At 53.8% G+C, this 22,140-nt stretch overlaps 1 protein-coding gene across 2 annotated transcripts; it reads left to right on the top strand.

The window, feature by feature from the left end:
* The first annotated feature begins 832 nt into the window (after positions 1-832).
* On the top strand, positions 833-21,676 carry ZSWIM4 (zinc finger SWIM-type containing 4). 2 transcript variants are annotated; one of them, XM_007489088.3, is made up of 14 exons: positions 833-1,237; positions 3,971-4,172; positions 8,906-9,262; positions 10,603-10,751; positions 10,857-11,007; positions 11,102-11,278; positions 11,482-11,805; positions 13,566-13,703; positions 13,995-14,249; positions 14,713-14,848; positions 17,102-17,259; positions 17,429-17,592; positions 17,705-17,786; positions 19,264-21,676. In XM_007489088.3, the coding sequence occupies exons 1-14, from the start codon at positions 1,088-1,090 to the stop codon at positions 20,130-20,132; spliced, it is 3,312 nt and encodes a 1,103-aa protein (XP_007489150.1). In that variant the 5' UTR covers positions 833-1,087; the 3' UTR covers positions 20,133-21,676. The 2 variants fall into 2 exon arrangements, with proteins under 2 accessions (XP_007489150.1, XP_007489149.1); XM_007489087.3 differs by having other exon boundaries at positions 834-1,237; positions 11,479-11,805.
* Positions 21,677-22,140: the final 464 nt, after the last annotated feature.

Below are 22,140 nucleotides of genomic sequence, written 5' to 3'. Positions count from 1 at the left end.
GAGCGGTGAGGAACCTTCCACTGTAGGGGGAGGGGAGGGGACTGCTGCACAAAGGAGTCTCCCTTTGGAGGGAAATGTTAGGGGTTTTGTTGCTTGGAGGAATAAAGGGAGAAGTGGAACTAAGGTCTAGAAGCGCTGGCCAAGGCCCTGGATCTCTCAGAGCCTCTGTTTTCTCATCTGGAAAACAAGGGTTTGGATTAGAGGACTAAATCTGTGATCTGGGGATGCTAAACCCAAAGGATAGAACCAATGTTCTATGTGCTCGGCGGAGAGAGTTCTGAATAAAGTAGGAACCTGGAGCTAATAGTGAACGTGTTTTTTGTTGGGATTTTTTTCCCCCTTCCCCATTGGCCGGAAGCAGTCTACAATAAACAAAGCCGAGTTGTAGGCTCTACCCAGCAGGGTGCCCTACACCCACACAACCCTGTTCCAGGTGCGAACTCCGCTGCGGGTCAGCGCAGCCAAATCCTAGTGTCTGCTTGGGCGGGGAGGGGGCGTGAGGGGGTGTGTGGAAAAAGAGGTAGTGGGGGAGGGGGGCGGAATGTTGTGAATGAACCCGGTGCCCGCCCCGCAACTCCACATATGGCCAGGGCCTCCAGGACTCTCTGCATCTGATTGGTCGGTGGCGGTCAGTGATTGACATTGCCGCTAGCCTCGGGCCAGGGCTGGGTGACCCAGAGCCGAGTGGCAGGGAGGTTGGCGAATGAGGTTCGGAGGCCCGGAACCGGGGGGCGGGGACCAATGGCGGAGGCGAGAGAGTGAAGTGGGGGGGCCCCAATGGGGACCGGCGGCGGGGGCGGGGCGACGGCGGAGGATAAAGCGGCCGCCGAGGAAGCTTCATTGTTGTGGCGAGTCTTAAAGGGGCCGCATCGGCCGGGCCCGTGCCGGGGCTCGGGGCCAGGACCAGGCGGACAGCGACGCGGGACCGGGGCCCGCGGGGTGTCGGGCCAGTGGCCGAGCGTGCTTCCCCGGCACAGCGCAGCAAGAGCGGCTCGGGGAGGGGTGGGGGGCTTCGGGCGGCGCAGCCAGGAAAGGCCGGGGATTGGGGCCCCCGCACAGGCCCCGGCCCCGGCCCTGGCCCAGCCCGATGGACCCTCCGGCTGCCAAGCGGAGCCGGGGCTGCCCGGGGGGGTCGGAGGAGCGAGAGGCCGGGGCCGGACGCGGCGGCCGGAGCCGGGTCGAGACATTGCTGGACCTCAGCGCCAAGCGAGTGGCCGAGACCTGGGCCTTCGAGCAGGTGAGGCCTCAGGGGCCCTGGGCCTGGGGGATGTACACCCCCCCCATCTCCCGGACCCTGAGAAGAGCTGGCACTCCCTCCCCCCCTCGGAGCATCCTGAGCCGAGCCCCTCCCCAGCCCCGCCTCTCCCTTCCCCTCCCTGAGCATCCTGAGCCCATCCACCCCTGCCCGGGAGCCCGTGGTCCAGCCCCAGCCAGCCCAAGGACCCTCTCACCACCTTCCAAAAACCCCAAACCTAGGTGTGGAAGCCACGACCAGAGTGCTTCGGGGGACAGAGATCAAGTGCAGGCTCTCACTCTTGCTCCCGGTGTGACCTTGAGCAAGTCCCTTCCTCTCTCTAAGCCTCAGTTTCCTTGCTTTTAAAACGGGGGAGGGGGAGTAACTCCCCGAGTTCTGTCCTAGTCCAAACTCCTAGTCTTCTCTATTCTCTTCAATACCCAGAGGGCATTTGCCAAATAAATACCCAAATTGTGATCTCCCCCACCCCCCACCAACTCTAGCCCAGAGTTCCTGGACCCTCAGTTCTTTCCATCCCTGCCTTTGCTCCCCTCTACCAGCCAGGGATGGAGCTAGAGCTTTCCTGCTGACCAACTGATTGCAGAGTTAGGGGGGAGGGAATGTTGGGGGAAGGGCTGCCGGGTGGATGCTGCTAATCCTGGACTGTTTACCTATGGCAGGTGCACTGGGAGGTAGGCCATCATCAAACCTGAGAAAATGAGTCAGGGACTCTCAGGGGCCACCCCCTGGAGGCTGTTAGATCAATGATGGGCAAGTTCAGTGGAGCCTTGACTAAGGGTTACAATTCATAAAGCAGAAAAAAGGTCATTCGATCTGACCCCCTCCTTTTCTAGAGGAGGAAACACAGACCCAGAGAAGAAAAGGACCCCCCCTCCCCCCTGCCCCAGCCCTATGTTTAGTCAGAGGCAGAGCTAGCATTTGAACCAGGTCTCCTGAGTGACTCTGAGGTTCTTTCTTCTCCATCCTATCTCTTCCTTAGGCAGTATGGAGGGACCTATTCATGGGGCCAGCCAGGGCAGGACACTCCTGCCATCACAGGCCCTGACCCAGCCCAGTTCCTTTCCTGCCCCATCTTTGGCCTGCCTTTCCTGCTTCTGCTCCGCCCACCCCCTGGAGAGGGGCCTTTCTTGCTCTTGAGTTCAGGACAGGACCTTGGGGGAGGGGAAAGGAGGGGAGGGGCTGGGCAGCCCACCCACCCCCACCCACCCCGTGAGAAAAGAGCCCCTCAATCTGTTCTGCTACCTTTGTCCAACTTAGCAGCTGTTTGTTTTGCTTTCTGGGCTGCTCAAGAGTTAAATAGCCTAGCCTTCCTGGCGGCTTTATGTGTCTGAGTACAGGTTCTGAATCACAGCCCTGGAAAATACCTAGTTAGTCATCTAGTCCATCCCCTTCAGCCAGCGAAGGCAGCCCTGGCTCTGGCCCCATCACCAATTCTACACCCAGTTGGCCTTTGAAGGTTATAGACAGCTTCCCTTTGCTCATCGTGGGCGGAGGGGGGACAGAACACACACACACACCCCAGCCAGGGCCACAGATCTTTTGCCTTATCTTCTGGAGAAAACAGACAAAAGTGGTGTGAATGCCTGAGCCCTTCACTATGACCCTCCTACAACCCCAGCCCCTCCTTCTCATCCCATATGGGGCCCTTGTGCATGTGACCTCTTCTGTTCATGCATCCGTACAATGGCATCCTGTATCTCTCATGCAAGGGTTCTCCCTGTCCTGTGTGCATGTGCATCTGTGTTAAGCCCCTCCCGTGTATCCCATGTACATCTGTGTGATGACCCCATGTCCCTTGTGTGTGTGACCTGCACAGATGTACGCACCATCCCATGCGTATGTGTATCTGCACTTGGTGCCTGCTCCTCCCTGTTTGGGAGCATCTATCCACAATGGCCCTGACCCTTTCATCTATCCACATGCCTCTGCATCTGTGCAGTAACTCAGTCCTGTGTGTGTGTGTGTGTGTGTGTGTGTGTGTGTGTGTGTGAGAGAGAGAGAGAGAGAGAGAGAGAGAGAGAGAGAGAGAGAGAGAGAGAGAGAGAGACAGGGAGAGAGAGAGAGAGAGAGAGAGAGAGAGAGAGAGAGAGAGACAGGGAGAGAGACAGGGAGAGAGACAGGGAAAGGGAGAGGGACAGACAGGGAGAGAGAGAGAGAGAGAGAGAGAGGGAGAGAGAGCATGATTGACTTCTGCTGAGAATGCTCTCTGCTTTCATGCATGTGAGTTATGGGCAGTCTTGGAACATTTTAGAGAAATCACCTGCTAATGGATTTAAGGAGAAAGCTTAGGGAAAGAGACAATGAAGAGGAGGGCAGGTGTTCTGTTTTTCTCTGCATTGCTCTAGCCTTGGCACAGCCAGAGGGGCCGGGGGCAGCTTCTGGGGCTGCTTGTTTCTGCCTTGTATTCAGAGCAAAAGGAAATGTGGCAGGGATAGCGTAGGTCAAGATGTCAATTCTAGACCTGAGAGTTCCTGGACAGGGGTGGAAGGACAAATCGTAGGACTGAGAGCTAGAAGAAGCTTTAAAGACTGCCCCTCTCTCTACAGATAAGGGAAGTAACTTGCCTAAGGTAAATACAAGCAGTAAGGAGTAGAGCCAAGATTCCAAGGCAGATCTGCCTCCCAAGTCCAGTGGCCTTTCCCTTCCAGCCCCTATACTGTGCTCTTGAATTCATTGTTATACTCTCTTCCCCTCTCCTCCATGCCATACCCATAGGTGGAAGAGCGGTTCTCCCGGGTGCCTGAGCCTGTACAGAAGCGAATCGTTTTCTGGTCTTTTCCCCGAAGCGAGAGGGAGATATGTATGTACTCTTCCCTTGGCTACCAGCCACCCGAAGGCGAGCATGACTCTCGAGTGCCCTTCAATCGTGGGCTGCACCTCCTGCAGACTGGAGCTGTGGACAGAGTACTTCAAGTGGGTGAGTGGCAAGAGCTTAGGGTGGGGGGAGACCTTCTCATCCTTGGCCACCCAAAAGGGAACTTCAGAACCAGGTGAAGAGTTGGGGGAGTTGACTTTGAAGAAAATAGAATGTAAAAAACACTGGGATTTGGAGCCTGGCCTGCAATCCCAATTTGGTTAATTACTCCACATATACCCTTATGCAAGTTTCTGTCCCTTTCTGGGCCTCAGTTTCCATATCTGTGAAAGAAGGTGATTGGATGATTTCTGACAAATCTTTCAGTTATAAATCCACTCAGTCTTTTTAAAAACCCTTACCTTCTTTTTTAGAATTAATATTGTGTATTAGTTCTGAGGCGAAAGAGCATTAAGGGCTAGATAATTGGGGTTGAGTGACTTGCCCAGGATCACATAGCTAAGAAGGGTTTGAGGCTAAATTTGAACCCAGGACCTCCTATCTTTAGGCCTGACTATCTATCCACTGAGAGCCATGTAGCTGCCTCCTAAATCCCCTCAGTCTTATCCTTATCAGGTACTGTTACCCTCTTAGCCTAAAGGGAGATGAAGCAGCCCAAGAAATACAGCCATGTCACTGGCTAATAGGTCAAGTGTTTTATCTCTCCCCACACCCTACAAAAACCCAAGTTGACTCTAGAGTTCCTGGAGCTAATGCACTTTTGTAGAGTGCTTAGGGAACTATAGATAAAGGCAAGGGGAATTAGGGGGTAGAGATGTCTCATTTAGAGCCCCACTGGGGAAGAGCAAAGTGCCTATAAGAACTTAGAAAGCCTTTTCCAACACTCCTGCTCCCAAGCACTTACCCTCCCTCCTAAGAATCTGGTTTAAGCAATTAATTCCTAGAAAATAGATGGGAAAAGAGGTTATGGAGCAGGTAGGGGGCTCAGTGAGAGGTAGGCCTGAGATAGGAGGTCCTGGGTTCAAGTCTAGCCCCAGATACTAGCTGTGTGTCCCTGGCCAGTCACTTAACCCCCACTCCCTTTCCCTTGCTCCTCTTCTATCTTGGACCCAATACTTAGTATCAATTCTAAGACTAAAGGTAAAGACTTTAAAAAGAAAAGAAAATGAGGGGTTGGTGAGCCCCTAACCTCAGAAAAGGGATGTGTCCAACCAACTGCCCCTTGTCCTTTCCTTCAGCTTTTGGATACTTCAGACTGACATGGCATACAGGGCTCAGGACATGGGCCTCTCAGAAGCTACCTTAGTGTCCTGGCCCCCAGATTGATAATTGGTTTCTAGCATACTCCAGACCATCTGGGGGGTCTGCCAGGGGAAGCAGATTCCCTTGTTTCCGAGGAGCTGTCCCAGGTGGTTTCCTCCCATTCCAGAGCCTGGGCCTAGGCTTAGTTTCTCAGAATCCCAGAGGGGTGGGAATAGGTATGCTTATGAAGGAACTGAGAGCTGAAGCCTGTGTCAGTCTTTCCCTTGTTCCAAGAGGGAACTAACCCTTTGGGAGTAGGGTAGGACTGGGATATGGGGAGTCCTGAGCCTAAGTCTTAGAGCTATTTCTCTAAAATGAGAGATTTTAGAGCTGAAAAGGGCCTTAGAAGTCATCTAGCTGAAGCATGTGTCTCTCCTTTTAGCAGAGAAGTGATGGACTAGAGATACAGAGAGAGACTGGCATGGCCCATGGGTTGACTTATTCACTTGTACTCACTTGATATGAGAGAACTTCCAGTTGTGAGGAGGGGAAGTTGGTGGTTAGTGATATAGGAAGAAAGAAGAAAAGAAGGCAAAGATATTTCATGAAATGTTTTTTTAAAATCCTTGACTTTATACTTAGACTCAGTACCTTGTATTAGTCCCAAGGCAGAAGAGCAGTAAGAACTAGGCAGTGGGGAGGAAGTGACTTGCCCAGGGCCACAGCCTGAACTCTGGACCTCCCATCTCCAAGTCTCATTCTCTATACACAAAGCCACTAGCTGCCCCCATGAAACACTTTTAAAATACCCAGAAGAGAGCAGAAGTATCCAGAAGGAAACAATCGGGGCTGTTTTGTTACTAGATTACGAAACCAAATATTTCCTCCTTAACAAAAAAAAAAAAACCAACTGTATATAACCAGTTCTTATAGAGTCTTCTTTTCTCTTCGTACACTGAAATGCTTGAGTTGGTTAAGTTCATAATAAAAAGAAACTATTAAAAAAAGAAGTTACCTATTGATGAGAAAACAGCCTGGGGGAGATGATATGAGGTAGAAGAGAGCAGCATAGGGGCTCAACTAGGTGGGGTCCTCAGTGTTGGAAAGCCTGGCTTGGGGTAAGGCAGCCCCTCTCCCATGTTCATGGAGCAAGCAGTGCCTTCTGGCCTGCATAGCCATAATTCACACCTTCCCCCATGACTGGAGCCTCATGTAGCCTGAAAAGGTGATCAGGCCAGAGAGAGCGAGCCCCAAGTGCTCATGCCTTTGCCGGTTAGGATCTGGATCTTTGAGCCCCAAGGGGAAGGGCCACAGCACAGAACCAGAATTTTTAAAAGTGGAAGAGATCATCTGGTTGGGCTTTGTCAGATGAAGAAACAGAGGCCCAGAGATTAGGCCACATGACTGGTGAGTAGCAGAGTTCCAGATCTGTCAGGGAGGGAGTCTCCATGGGCAGGGCTGGAGCCTGGCCCTAAGGAAAGGGGACAGCCTAGACCTCACCCCTAACCATCTTGCAACCTTCCTGCCCCCTCATTGCCCTTGACTCACCACACCAGCTGCTTCCTCTCTTCCTGCCTGCCACCCAAGCTGGCTGTGGGGCCCTTGGACTTAATGAGTATTTGCTGGGCGTTTGGGGATCTGGGAATGAGAGGGGAGCACAGCATGAGGGTAGCCAGGACCTGGTGGTCATTAGCATTTATTAGTGGTATTCCTTGCCTGGTCCTAGTGACCTCAGGAAACTGGGACTGTGCCAGGGTAGCCGGGCCACGACAGGACCTTCCCTTCCTCCCTCCCATGAGGGTTAATTAGTCTGACCTGGCTTAACCTAATGAGGCCTACAATGCTGTCAGGAGGCAGAATAAACCTGCTTGATGAGGTCCTCCACCCTGACCACCCACATCATGTTGGGCCACGGGCTGGTGTGAGATTTAAAATGGTTGGTGTTGTAAACTGTAGTGAGTTTAAATGGTGGAAGATATAAATTGTGATAGATATAAGAGAGGGTGAGTAAATTGTGACCGCAGAAAATATGTTTCACTACAGTGTCTTGGTTTTAAATCAAATATAAGGTGGTCGCCAGGGAAATATTCCCAATTATTCAATATGCCCAAGTCAACTGGGTTTTATAGAGAATTTAATTAATAATACAATGAGTAATCAAAGAAAGAGAGAGAAAGAGAAAAAGGAAATAAGTATGAAGGGCCTTAAGCCAACATGGCCTAGACCTGAGTCTTAAGAGAGAGATCAGTCAGTTAGTCTTTTATCACTCACCACAAGGTCTGTCTAAGCAAGGATTCTAGGGACACCAGGCCAGCTCCATCTCAGCTGATTTCACCAGATACTGTTTCAAAGTACCTCTATCCAGAGCCTCCAGAGGGACAGAGACCCCTCAGAGGAGCTCCAGTGAGACCTCCTTAGAGATTGTCCTCCAAGAGCTTCCCTTCTCCAGAGCCTCTCTCAAGAGATTCTTCCCAAGCGATCCTCATAAGAGATTCTCCAAAAGGATTTTCTCCTCAAGAGATTCCGCTTTTTCTTATATAGGGGTTTTAATCCTATGTCACCTCCCCTAAGTCCTTACATCTACCAATCACTGTAGACGTTTTCCAAAGGACTGCCCATCTGAATTCCTGCTAAGTCGACTAATCTCAGTAAGTCTGAAGCAGAGAAAACACAGCTGAGTCGACTAATCTCATTAAGAGAAAACCTGCCTGACCTTTATAGGTACCTAGCATCCCATTGTATCAATTCTAAAAACAGGCATGGCTCAAAGAACTCCTTGCCTCATCATAAGCATGGGTCCAAGTACTTTCATTGTTTAGCAAGTTTTCTCCCCTAAAGCAGTCTTAAGTACGGGTGGAGTAGAGGTCCTCCCATTTCTGATCCTGGCGAGTTCTCACATCAAAATGGGGAATGTTTCCAGTAGGGAATTTGTTCCAATGGAGGATTCCTCAATGTGGAAATTTTTAACATTCACAAGTCTGAGAAATTTCAAGATTTACACTGGGGAGGAGGGGGAAGGTGTGTAAATCCTGGTGTCACAGGACAGTGGGCCTAGTCTGGGGAGGGGACAGTGGGCTTCTGGGGCCCTTAGGCTTGGTTGGAGCATTAGAAAGGCAGGACCCTGGGCTTCTCCCTCATGCCTCTGCCCCTAGGGCTACTGACTGTTAACTGATCACCAAGAGAGCCATTACGTTTTAGAGGAAAGAACTATAGTCTGGGCCTTCCCCCCAGCCTATGGTGGCATGTGGGACTGTGGAAGGATTCTAGATTCAGAGGACCCGACCCTTAGCTTCTTTTCCTCAGTATAAAGCAAGAGGCCTCACTACATCATCTCTTGGATCCCTTTGAGGGCTGATGTCTCTGGGCTTCTTCAAGGGACAGTCTGGTGTCCTGGGGAGGGGTGACCTAGGGTCAGTCCTTTCCCCTCTCTGGGTGTCCATTTGACCCTTTGTCAAGGGAGGGAGCTGGACCCCCCTTCTAAGGTCTGTCCAGCTCTTCCATTTGCTCCTTTCATCGAGGCTCACCATCTGGCTCTGCCTGGGTACCCGTCCTGCTTAGTCATGTCTCTCTTTATTGGCTCTCACCCTCCCAAGGCTTCCATCTGAGTGGCAATGTGACGGAGCCTGCTGGCCCCAGCGAGCCCGAGCGTCTCTACCACGTGTCCATCAGCTTCGACAGATGCAAGATCACCTCGGTGAGCTGCGGCTGCGACAACCGTGATCTCTTCTACTGTGCCCATGTGGTGGCGCTGTCCCTGCACCGCATCCGCCATGCCCGCCAGGTGGAGCTGCGGCTGCCCATCTCGGAAACCTTGTCCCAGATGAACAGGGACCAGCTGCAGAAGTTTGTGCAGTACCTTATCAGCGCCCACCACACCGAGGTGCTGCCCACTGCCCAGCGCTTGGCAGATGAGATCCTCTTCCTGGGCTCCGAGATCAACCGTGTCCATGGTGAGGGGCCTGGGGGGCTGGACAGAAACCCTGGGTCAGGGTTACTAGGTCTGCCATTGGGTTGGTGTTTGGGGCATCAGGGAAGAGAGCTCTGTTTAGGGGGGAAGGGAGGAGCTGGAAAGAAGTGGAGGCCTTTTGTGTTGGCCGTTCTGTGCCAGTGTTCTGAGCAATAGAGCATGGAGGGAGACCTGGTGTGCTGGATGACAGGCCACAGCTAAAGAAGATGAAATTCAATAGGAATAAATGTAAAGTCTTACACTGGGGTCCAAAAAATCAGTTTGTCTGAAAAAGAGCTCATGATCTTGGGGGACTGCAAGCTTCACATGAGTCGGCAGCTCCAAAAGCTAATGTAGTTGGTTGTGGGCTGCATAGAGGCAGCGCTAGCAGTGGGCACTGAGAAAGGGCTCTTCCACATCTCCTGTCTGGTGTTCAGCTCTGAGCACCGATCTTAGCAAAGACATTGGTCAATTGGAGAGTGTTCAGAAGTGTTGAGGGGGGGGGGGGTCTGGAGGCTGTGCCCACAGAGAAGGCTTGGAGCAAAGTGGGGGAACCCCTTTACCCCCTGGCCACTGGGTTTTAGTGTCTAATGAGCTGTCCAACAGAAGTGGGATTAGACACGTTCTCTCAGGCTCCAAAACAAAGCCTTGGGTAGCTGAGGCAAGGGCCAGTTTAGACTTGATATCAGAAAAAAACTTGATAAGAATTAGAACATCCTGAAGTGGCTTGGGAATCCTTGGGAGGGAGTGGGCAGCCCCAGCTGGAGGGTTACTTGTCAAGTGTGTGGTATTGGAGGTTCTTTGGGGGCCCAATGAGCCCCCAAGCATTTTAGGTGCCTACTACCTGCCAGGGATAGGGAATACCAAGACAAACATCAGACCTCCAGGCTCAAGGAGCTTAATTCTGTAGAGTGAGATACTGTAATACATAGATATATGCAGAGTCAACTCAGGGTAATTGAGGGCAGGAAGGAGGCAGCTGAGAGCCTCTAAAGTTCCTTCTGCCTTCAAAAATTTGTCATTGACAGGGAGGCAGTGTTGGGGCTCTCTGTGGGGAGAAGAGTGGGTATCTATGGCACGAGACTCTGGGATGCTGTGAGGCCCGTGGATGGAGGTGTCTGATGGAGGGGGGTGTCAGGAAGTTCTGGGTCGGCCTATAGATAGAAGTGTGGCTCTCTGAGGGGAGGAGACGTTAGGTGCATGTCTGAGAGGAGATGGGCTTCTCTGGGTGTGGGGGAAGAGTTGGGGGTATATATGAGTCACGGGCATGTATCCCTGGGGGTGCTGAGTCAGGGCCCCCAAGTGACTGCTGCTGCTTCAGCTCGACCCCCCTCCCCATCCCAGGAGCTCCTGACCCCACAGCTGGTGCCGGCATTGAAGATGCCAACTGCTGGCACCTGGATGAGGAGCAGATCCAGGAGCAGGTCAAGCAGCTGCTCTCCAACGGTGGCTACTACGGTGCTAGCAAACAGCTGCAGTCCATGTTCAATAAGGTGACCAGTGGAGGGAGGCTGGGTCCCAGGGCAGCAGGAAGGGGGTACTAAGGAGGGAGGAAAGATGCCAGGCCCTGCCTCTGACTCCACATGTTTCTGGCCCAGGTGCGGGAAATGCTGCGAATGCGGGACTCTAACGGGGCCAGGATGCTGATCCTCATGACACAACAGTTCCTGGAAGACCCCCGACTGGCCCTTTGGCGGCAGCAGGGCGCAGGCATGACCGACAAATGCCGGCAGCTGTGGGATGAGTTAGGTGAGTCCTGGGGGGTCTCAGGGCCCATCCCTGCCCCCCACCCCAGCAGCTGCCCAGTTTTGCTTACCTCTCTCCTCTCTTCCTTCCCTGGCAGGAGCCCTTTGGGTGTGTGTGGTGCTGAGTCCCCATTGCCGACCCGAGGAGAGGACGGGCTGGCTCCAGCAGCTGAAACAGTGGGACGAGTTAAGCGTGTGCCCCCTAGAAGAAGGCAACTACTCCTTCGAGGGGGTTTCTGGACCATCCCTGCAGTCAAGCTCTCCCCCAAGGCCAGGTAGGGCCACCCCACATGGTGTACCTTATTGCCAGCTGGACCCCTGGTTTTCCCATGCAGGGTGGAGGGTGGAGCTAAGATCTGAGCTCCTGAAGTCTCCAGCCCTCGGACTCTGGAACACACATTGCATCTCTGAGTTCATCATGGCGCCTCCTCCTAGCCTGGCCATGGGCTGATCTCTGCTCTGTCTCTCCGTACAGCAGCAGCTCGCCACACGGTGTTCGGACGTGCCCTGCAAGCTGGGGAGCTACGCTGGGGAGACCCTCACCTCCAGAAGATCCTGGCCAGCGACTACTATGCTCCAGGCCTCAAGACTAGTGGTGGCAGTGGGAGTGACAAGCTGAGCTTCGACCCTCAAGGCCGCCCCCTCTGGCTAGGCGAGCCCTTCCCCACCGCCTGTGCCCGTGTGGATGCCCTGCGCTCCCATGGCTATCCCCGGGAAGCCCTGCGCCTGGCATGTGCCGTGGTCCACACCTTGAGGTTACAGCGGCGCCATCAGCTGGAGAGCTATAAGCAGCAGAAGAAAGGTGGGCAGGACCGAGCTCAGGGGATGGTTCGTCCCCAGGACGGGGCAAGGTTGACCCTAACCCTGGGTACTTGGGGGTCAGAAGAGACGGATAAGACCTGTACATGGCTGCCAGATCCCCAGATTGGTGAAGAAAGCGTTATGACCGAGTGAATTTCCATTGTCACTCTAGGACCCATGCTAGAGCAGAAAAGACCTCGAGGCCATCTGGCCCAACCCCCTCCTTTTCCAGAGGAGACTGAGCATCAGGGAAGGAAAGCTAGTAAACAACAGAGGCAAGATTTTGAACCCAGGCCCTCTGCCTCCAGAACAAGTGCTCTTTCCAACACACTATGTTACTGCCCACTTTTTTTATTGAGGGTAATGAGAACACAGAGCATACCTGTAGTGCCTTTCCTCTGTCAAGCTTGTAGTAGCCCAGAATCAGTCAGTAAGCACTTATTAAGCACCCACTATATGCCTGATGTGTCAGTTATAAAGACAAGTCAGATGGGTCTTGCGCTCAAGGAGCTTACATTCTTCTATTGGGGTGACAAAACATAGCATCTAGGTCTTAACAAAAGAAATACCATCTAATTAATGGGATGGCACTAAGAGCTCAAGGAATGAAGAGTAGAGGGCCACACTGGCACTGGCCTCTAGAAAAACGAGGGATTCCAAGAAGACAGCGCACTCCAAGCATGCGCCATGGCCCAGGCAACATCATGGCGACTGTCAATAGAACGTTTTGTGCAAAGGATAGAAAGAAGGCCAGTTTGCTGAGCTATCATGTGGGAAAGGGGGCATTAGATTGTGGTGAAAAGAACATGGCACCTAGAGTTGGAAGGAAGTGGGTTCAAATCCTGCCTCTGACACTTTACCACTGTGTGATGCTGTTCAAATTGTGTAAGTCTCTGAGTCTGTTTCCCCATCAGTAGAATGGGGGTAATAGCAGCACTAACAGGGCTATTCTGAGGGTCATTGGAGAGGATGGATAAAAAGGGCTTTACAAACACCAAAGCTCCTATGTAAATGCCAGCAATAATTACTGTTACTTGGATTATCCATATTTTACAGATGTGGACACTAGAGAAGGGAAGTTACTTGCCCATAATCCCAGAGCTACACAGTGTCCAATCCAGAGCCCAGACCTTAAGCCAGACTTTCCTCCTGTGTTCTTCCCATTCCACTATCCCGTCTTTCATTGACCCATTCAGAGATCTCAGACCTCTACTTCCTGTAAGGGAGAGCATCCTTTGAGCAGGATGACCAGGCTCAGGAGAATAGTGTGTTCCCTGACTGAAGGGGTCAGCTGTGTTCTAGAGCAGATTCCTATTGGAGTAGAAGTTGGGCCAAATATCTTCCCAAGTCCTTGCTGACTCCACCCCTAAAATCTGTGGTCCTATATTTATGGGGGCCTCATATACCAGCTCAGTGAGTGGACTTGATCTGGGTGGAATATTACCAGAGAGATGCCAGTTACATTGGCATCTACAGTTAGCAGCCAGGGGAAGAAGGGAACCCAGAAAAAGGATGGTTTAGAGGGGTGAAAGATCCAGGAGAAGAGAGCATCACCACAAACTTACAAGGATGATCAAGTTGAAAGGGGTTCATCTGTGTCATGGCAAAATGAGGGAGAAGCAGAGGGTGGAAGGAAAACCCATTGAGAGAGCAGGTCCTGGAGGTTACTTCTGCCCAAAGACGGGGCCGGGGATTTTGGCCCCTGGAAATCTGGGAGAGAAAGCTGGGCCTTCTGATAACACTCTGCTCTCTCCTCTCCAGAGCTGCTCCAAAAAGGCTCCACCAGCATCACCAATGTGGAAGGCTGGGTGGGCCACCCCTTAGAGCCCATCAGCTGCCTTTGCAGGGCCTTCCTGGAAGCCTGTCGTGTAGAGGACCAAGGTCTTGGGCTTTATCCAGGTAAGGAGAACAAGCAGAGAAGAGGGGTTAAAAGGGTGGAGGCCATACAGCAGGGTCAAGTCTTGGAAGGATCCAGCTTCCATATGGGCCGGGGGGAGGCTGGAAAACTGAACTGAATATCCAAGGGATATTTGATCCCTCTGATCCTGACACGGGTCCCCAAAGGGAAATGGAAGAAAAGGCCTTTTGGAGAGAGGTCTCTGTCCCCAGGGAGGAGGTGAGGAAGAGGCAGAGGAGCCCCTAGTGAGGCAGGCCAGGGACAGGGAGGCTGAATAATTGGCTTCTGCACAGACCCAGCCTCTGAGAAGCGGAAATCCACCTACCAGCACGTGATGGTCCCTGGCAACCCTGGTGAATCCTACTTGGCCCTGGCCCTGGAGGTGGCACTGCTGGGACTCGGGCAGCAACGGGCCATGCCTGAGGGGCTCTATGCTCAAGACAAGGTCGTCCGCAGCGAGGAGCAGCTCCTGTCCCTGCTGGATGAGGTGCAACTGGACGAGAGGCTGGTACAAGGGCTACGCAAGCAGGCAGCCCTGCTGCTGGAGGGTGAGAGCATCGGAGGCCTTGCTGTCCTGGCCCACTGACCCCTGGAGGAATCCCCAACCCCCAAATAGGAGGGAGCCCACTCTGTCCTGCCCTTGGCACCCTGCCCTGCCTACAGCAAATGTCCCTCAGAAGTCACAGGAAGCATACACTACTCTTCAACAGGGCTTAGCTGCGTGACCTTGGGCAAGTCTCTTAACCCCAATTGCCCAACCCTTGCTAACGTTCCGCATTGGTGATGCCTTTCTGGAACAGTTTGGTAAAGGAGATGTCTTCAGGGCAGGCTATTCCTCTTCCTAAACCTCTCCAGGCAAGAGATCTCAAAGTACCAAGGAGGAATATGGGAAATGAGGTCCACCTTAACATCCAAAGAGAGAAAGGAAAGGTCTGAGTCTCAGAAGGGGATCTTATTTCCTTGTGTCACCTACCCATGTCTGTTCCACGCTGAACAATGTTTTCCCGTTAGGGGGACCCTTCAGTGGCTTTGGGGAAGTGTTGTTCCGAGAGAGCGTGCCCATGCACACCTTTGCCCGCTTCCTCTTCACGGCCCTGCTACCCCACGACCCTGACCTGGCTTACCGGCTCGCTCTCCGTGCCATGAGGTAGGTACCTTGGGGGCCCGGCTCTGATCACCCTTCCTCTCCTGCCAGGGAGCAGCAAAAAAATGTTGCCTGGGGTCACACAGGCAAGTGGATGGCCTTGCCTTACCTGCCCTGCAAGGGGGTGGGGTGAGGATGTGGCTCCCCCAGACCCCCATTCAGCAGTTCCCCCTGATGCTGACAGTTCATTCAGTTCAGATACTGTACATGCCTAGGCTCGAACCTCAACTCTACCAGCATTCATTAAACACCTACTCTATGTAAAGGTTTAGTGTCAAGGGGCAACTAGGTCGCTCAAGGGATAGAAACCAGGCCTGAAGATGGGAGGTCCTGGGTTCAAATCTGGCCTCAGACACTTCCCAGCTGTGTGATCCTGGGTAAGTCACTTGACCCCCATTGCCTAGCCCTTACCACTCTTCTGCCTTGGAACCAATACACATATTTATTCTAAGACAGAAGGTAAGGGTTTACAAATTAAAGAAAATTAAAAAAAAAAAGATTCTTTGCCAAGGCCCTCAATTACAAAGATAAAAACAAAAGGCCCTCCCCAAAGGTCACATAAAAGGACAAATAAACACAGGGTAACTGGAGGAGGGAAAGAGCCCTGGAAGTAGGGGGATGAGAATGGACCTCACATCAGAGCTGAAGCTTGAATGAAGCCAAGAATTCCATGAGATGGAAGGGAGGGGAGTGCTAGACCGGGCAGATGAAACCATCCTGTTCCTTTCTGTTTGTAGTTTGGAGGCACCAAGGCAGCAGGAGGAGGTCTCCTGGGTTCAGAGAAGGGATAGGAGGCAGTTTGGATGGAGAATTGATTGAGCTCATCAAGGCAAACAGTGGGAAAGAAGCCTGAAGGAAGAGTGGGAGCCAGATTGGGCCACACTTGAGTTTCCTAATGGGGCTGATATAAGGAGAGGACTTGGGTCTACCCGAAAGCCTCTAGAGCCCCGAGGCACTGCTGCTCTCACCCAGTCAGGCAAGTGGCCTGCCCTTGGCCTAGCTGATGCCTCGGGGCTGTCGTCCAGCCCCCCAGCCTGACAACAGATTCTGTTCTCCTTCACCTTTGTTGTTTGCTTCCTGGGTGTGAGTGTAGTCTCACTAAATTCCTCGGCCTGGCTTTGAGAGCTCTCCATGGTCTGGCTCCTCCTCCCTCCTGGCCCCAGACTACCAGCTCCAGGAAACTGGACAAGTCACTTCACCTGAGCCTCAGTTCACTCATCTGTAAATGAGAAAGTTGGGCTCTAATGTCTGTTCCAACTGTAAATCTGTGAATATATCATTCTGAGATCCACTCAGCTGACAGAGCCTTTCTGAGTTGTCATAGGCCTGGCTTTGTGTCCAGCGCTAGGAGAGATGAGGGAGGAGAAAGCCAGCCAGCATGTTTCACCAGACTTGGCATTAGTTGATCTGGGTTCAAATCCAAGCCTTCTAGGTGTGTAATTAGAATTCTTATCCCAGGACTCCGTTTTCCCAGAATCCCACTTTCGTCCTCACTTCCGTCCTTAAGGTTTGGAGATAGAGTTTCTGTAACCCCACCCCCTCGCTCTCTTCTCTGGCTGATCGTGTGGGAAGACTGATCTTTACTCAGGTTGTTCTTTCCATTTCCTCTACTTCAAGTGATTATTAATAAATATTATAAAATATAATGCTTGGAGTTAATTTTAATCTTACACAGGCCCAAAATACTTTTTGTCTCTCAAACTCAGCACTACCTCTCCTTTCTCCGTGTCGGTGTTCAGGCTGTGCCCCCATGAAATGGGGTTGCCTGTAATCCACTCCCTCTTAGTTCTAGCTTGGGGGGCCTGGGTAGCACAGGGGGTAGAGCACCAGGCCTGGAGTCATGAGGCCCTGGGGGCCTCAGACCCTTCCTGTCTGTATAACCCAGGGCAAGTGGCTTAACCCCAGTTGCCTAGCCCTTACCTGTCTTCTGCCCTAGAATTCATATTGACAGAAGGTAAGGGTTTTATTTTAAAAAGAAGTTCTTTCTAGCTTCCTTCAAGGCTCAGATCAGGCACCACCTCCTCTGGGGTCCCTGATCCCTTGTCTGTAGCGGCTCTCTCTCTGCTCCAGTTATCTTGGACATACCTGCCTGTCCTGTGTTACATTCCCACCTCTGGTAAACAATTCAGCAAAACTTAGCCAAGCTCACACCACCAGTTCAGAGAGACCAGAGGCTACAATGAAGAGCCCAGCAGAGTCGCTGAGCCTCAGGTGCCCCCGCTGCTCCCTCATTTCCCACCTCATCCCACCCTCCAGGCTCCCTGTGCTTGAGACAGTGCTGCCCGCTGGGGACCTTCTCCACCACAATCCACTGGACTCTATGATGACCAACCGCTTTCCCCGCTGGTTTATCCTTGGCCACCTGGAGACCCGCCAGTGTGAGCTGGCTTCTACCATGCTAACGGCCGCTAAAGGTAAGGCCCAGGAGTCTGGGCTTCAGGGTACTAGGGAGAAACCGCCCAGAGGCTGGGCACGGGGCAGAGACTACACACGGCACAGCAAACCCTCACGTGCCCACTAGAGGCACATGGGTACACCCGGGCCCCTCAGGGCTCAGCCCCTATTACTCATGCCTGCCCACAGGGGACCCTAAGTGGCTGCACACAGTTCTGGGCTCCATCCAGCAAAACATCCACTCTCCGGCCCTGCTCTTCAAGCTGGCCCAAGATGCCTGCAAGACAGCCACGCCGGCCAATGCGCCCCCAGACACCACCCTGCTCAACATCTCCCTGGAACTGGGGCTGCAGGTGAGGGGCTGGCGGTGGGGGGGTATGTGGGCAAAGCTTTCCACGCAGGAGTGTTGGCCTTCTTCGTCGTGACCCTCACCCATCTCTTCTCCCCCTTGTTCCTGGGCCTCAGGTGATGCGGATGACTCTGAACACTGTGACGTGGCGCCGCAGAGAGATGGTGCGCTGGCTCGTCAGCTGCGCCACAGAGATTGGTAAGGGCTGGCCCCCATCCCCTGCCTGGCCTAAGCCAACCCTGAAGAGCAGGCTGGTTGGTGAAGGCAGCTAGTTATTCCTGAGGCTTCCCTCAGAGACCTGGCGCCCTGGGCTAGTTGGGAACAAGGAGAGACCTAGTTCTTGCTTAAGATTCCTTTGGGAAGACAGGAGCGCTGCACTGGGAGCCCAGAGAGGCAAAAGACATGGCGGCAGGAATCCCACCTGGGCTCTTTGTAGCTGTCTGACCTGGGGCGTCTAGAGAGTGAGGACGCTTCCCAGGGGCTCTCTAGGGACCTTCCCAGCCCTGAGTCCCGTGGCTGAGACCTCGTTCATCCATCAGACCCTCGGCTAACGGGAGATTTCACCCAGGAGGTGGGACCCCGCCTGGGTCTTGGCACATCAGTGGGGTTCCCAGGGGTGGAAATGAGGAAGGAGAACGAAGCAGTCAGGAGAATGGCATGAGGAGAGGCCCGAGATGAGGGTGAACCCAGCCTGTGGGTCAGGCAGGGAGGCGATCAGACTGGATGCCTCAGGGCTGCTGTGTTGGCCGGAGTGGGAGGTGGAGGTAGGCAAGGCAAGGTGAGATTCCAGAAAGCCCTCAGTGCCAAAGGTGGGAGATGGCTTGCTGACTCCCTCTGCGTCCTATCCTCCTTCCTCTTCTGCTGGGACTCAAAGCGAGAGGGGATGGAGGGCCCGAGGGAGAGCTCGCAGACAGGATTGTCTGTGTCCCGTGAGGGCAGGGGCACAGGACACACCGGAGGCTGCTGCCTCTACCATTCCTGCTACCTTTTCCCGAAGAGCCTGTCAAGCCCAGACCTGTTCCCTGGGCTCCAGCCCGCCCAGGCCTGTCTCCCCCCACCCCAGCCCCTGGGCAGCTGAGGCCAGGGCAGCCCAGTCGCTTCCTCATCCTGCCCTCACTTGCTCATTGACTTTCTGTTGAAACATGGGTTTCGGGGTTGGTTTCTGTCCCCAGCCTAACCGGGCCGCCCTCGCCAGTGGGAACCACTCCAGGCCCCTGGCGAGAGCAGCCCGAGCGGGCTTATTGCTGAGAGGGTGTGGGTGGGGCCCTCCAGCCCCTCTTAGATGACTCCCTGTGTTTTCAGTACCAGGAGCAGAGCAGGACAGGACAGGACAGGACAGGAAGCCATCCCGGGCTCCAGAACTGGCTTTGACCTGATTCCTCCCTCTCTGAGCCCGGACCAGCCATTCTCCCCTAGCTAGCATTATCATGTTTACAAAGCACATTTCCCACAGCACCCTGCAGGTCAGGGAGCAGAGATGCTATCGTCTCCATTGTACGGATGAGGGAGTTAAGGCTCAGAGAAACAAGAGATTGATTTGCCCAGGGTTCTGTGTAGCAGTCAGGTTTTGAATTCGAGTCTCGACATGAAGTCCACTTTTTCCCCAAGCCCCTGACCCTTCCTGGTCCCCTCAGCCCCAGCCCCAGCTCCTCATGGTGTGCTGCCTTCCCAATAGGTGCCCAGGCCCTGATGAATATCATGCAGAACTGGTACTCCCTCTTCACACCCATCGAAGCCACCACGATCGTAGCAGTGACGGGCACCACCCATGCCACCCTCCTGCGCCTTCACCTGGACTTTGCCCGTCGGGAGGAGCTGTGTGGCTGCGCCAGGACGCTGGCCCTTCAGTGTGCCATGAAGGACCCCCAGAACTGTGCCCTTCCCGCTCTGACCCTCTGCGAGAAGAACCACGCGGCCTTCGAGGCGGCCTACCAAATTGTCCTGGACGCGGCGGCGGGCGGCATGGGCCACTCCCACCTCTTCACCGTGGCCCGCTACATGGAGCACCGGGGCCTGCCGCTACGGGCCTACAAGCTGGCCACGCTGGCGCTGACCCACCTGAGCATTGCCTTCAACCAAGACAGCCACCCCGCCGTCAACGACGTGCTGTGGGCCTGCTCCCTGAGCCACTCCCTGGGCCGCAACGAGTTGTCGGCCATCGTCCCCCTGATCATCCAGAGCGTGCAGTGTGCGCCCATGCTCGCCGACATACTGCACCGATGGACCCTTAGCTCTCCCGGCCTCGGCCCTCTGGGGGGCCGCCGGGGGGCTGGCGCCGCCAAGCCCCTGGCCACAGACCGGGCCCCCCTCTGCCAGCTGCTGGACGCAGCTGTGGCCGCCTACGTCACCACCACCCACTCTCGCCTGACACATATCAGCCCCCGACACTACGGCGAGTTCATCGAGTTCCTGGGGAAAGCCCGGGAGACCTTCCTCTTGGCCCCTGACGGCCACTTGCAGTTTGCCCAGTTCCTCGACAACCTCAAACAGACCTACAAAGGGAAGAAAAAGCTTATGCTTCTGGTCCGGGAGCGCTTTGGCTGAGGGCCTCGGCGCCTGGAGGGAAGCCTCCTCCCCCGAGCCACTTCCCACTTCTCCCCTCCCCTCCCTTGCCGGGCTGGGCCCCAGGCACAGGATGAAGATTTCGAGTGTTTAATTTATAGTACGGCAGGGGCTTGCACACCTCCCCATGCAATCAGCATTTCAGTATTAGCTTAGAAACCGTCTGGAGCGGTTCTGAAGGATTAGGAGAATGGGGGGTGGTCCCTGGGCATGAAGTCAGTGAGGAGACGGAGCCCTGCCCTCCTCCCCAGCTCGGACAGCCCCCCTCCTCTCCAGGGTGCCGCCATGTGCGCATACACGCATGTGGGCAAGGACCCTAGAATGAGAAGCCATACCCCGGCCTCCCAAGGCCTGACCAGGACGGCCGGGGGGCCGAGGGGAAGGGCTACCACTAAAACCCCTCGGTCGTCACCTAGGGCAGATCCCAGATTGGAGGCTGGGCTTCTTGGACCCTGTAGAACTAGCTGGGGTGGGGATAGCCCTGCATGCCAGCTTTCCCCTTTGAACCAGACCTTGAAGGAAATGTAGCAGACCCGACCGCTCTGGGCCGGAGGTCTTTAATTATCCACGAATGGCATGTGAAGTCCACACACACCCGCATCCTGTTTTCCCCCATCCCCAACGTAGACCGTCGCACATCTTCCTCGGCCTAGACCTCAGATCTCTCCACCTCCAACACTCCCAGTGGAAACATGGGCCCGTCCCATGTGTCTGTGGCCCTGGGGGGCGAGAGGAAGAGCCACTCTCCTTTGGCTTTGCCCTCCCCTCCAGAAGCACCCACCCCTACCCCTGCCCAGTGAAGGATTCTTGTTGACTTTGTAAGGGAGAGGAATGCCCTCCTCCACCTAGCCCCATGGCCTGGGCTTTATACCTCACCTCCCCTGGCTCTGCCTGGGGCCCCGGCGTCCCCAGGTAGGAAAGGGGAGCACACTCCCACTCACTGCCCAGCCATGGGGACTTCCACCGAGCATTGTCCCCTATCTTGCCTTTGGGAAAGGGAGGCTTTCCAGGGGGCTCCTTGCTGCAGCTCCCATCCCTGGAGAGGACTGAGACAACTTAGTCACAACTCACCCCCCACCCCCAACCTGCCCATCACTGGACAACCTCAACTCAGGAACACAAGCAGAGCCCAAGTGCTCTTGCTTAAATCGTTTTTTGGGAAGATAGATGTCAGAGAGACAGGAAACTCCCTCCCTCACCCCATATTCTTAATATATACGGGAAGGAAAAGCTCCAGTCATGTGGCATTCTCCCCCTATCCTCCCCCCAAGTGTTTTCCTTAACTGGGGCGTGTTTTTGTTGTGTTTGCCCCCCTTGTGAGTCCCTCCATCTGTTGTCTGTCCATGTGGCAGGAGAAGGGGCCAGGGCAGCTGCACAGCCAGACCCCCTACCTCCGCATGCCCCCAACTCACCTCACCTTTTCTTATATATTAAGAGGAAAGATCATGTAATTTTGTAATTTTTTTCTATTTATTGAACCGTTTATTGTATTTTTCCTTTTTTTTAAAGATCAAACACAAATAATAGCATGGTTTTGGTTTTTTGTTTTTGTTTTTCTACGTGAGAGCAAGTAGTGGAGAGGGAAATAGACATACTTTTGGAGGGTGAGTGCCAACTATATGACGGTTAACTTAAAAAAAGATGTGAGGGCAAATTCAATGTGAGTCCCTAATCATGGCAACTCAAAGAGCTCTTGCCATCTTGGATCTGTGTAAAAGGAGGTGTCCAGCCATCCCCTTCTAATCCTCTCCCATGTGGAGGCCTGAATTCACCTTGGAGAAGGACATGGACGAGCTGGAGCATCCCAGTGGAGGTAGCTTGCCGTAATAGCCAGAACACTGCTGGCCTTGGAATTGGAGTTGGCAAGGAGAATCAAGGCCGAAGGATGGGGGACTGGCTCATTCTGGGCCTTAGTTTCTTTCTCTGTAAAATAAGTGTTATAGGTGGTCTCTCAAATTCCTTCCTGCTTCAAATCCTAAAACCCTAGGAA

This window comes from Monodelphis domestica, chromosome 3, assembly GCF_027887165.1.
Source record: "Monodelphis domestica isolate mMonDom1 chromosome 3, mMonDom1.pri, whole genome shotgun sequence".
Taxonomy (NCBI): domain Eukaryota; kingdom Metazoa; phylum Chordata; class Mammalia; order Didelphimorphia; family Didelphidae; genus Monodelphis; species Monodelphis domestica.
This window is presented reverse-complemented; position numbering and strand designations above follow the sequence as displayed.

Excerpts from the sequence above, each read along its gene's own strand:
- ZSWIM4 (XM_007489087.3), top strand. The coding sequence starts at position 1,088 with ATGGACCCTCCGGCTGCCAAGCGGAGCCGGGGCTGCCCGGGGGGGTCG. Across the intron at positions 13,704-13,994 it reads AGGTCTTGGGCTTTATCCAG|ACCCAGCCTCTGAGAAGCGG; the intron begins GTAAGGAGAACA and ends GCTTCTGCACAG. Across the intron at positions 17,787-19,263 it reads CAGCTGCGCCACAGAGATTG|GTGCCCAGGCCCTGATGAAT; the intron begins GTAAGGGCTGGC and ends CCTTCCCAATAG.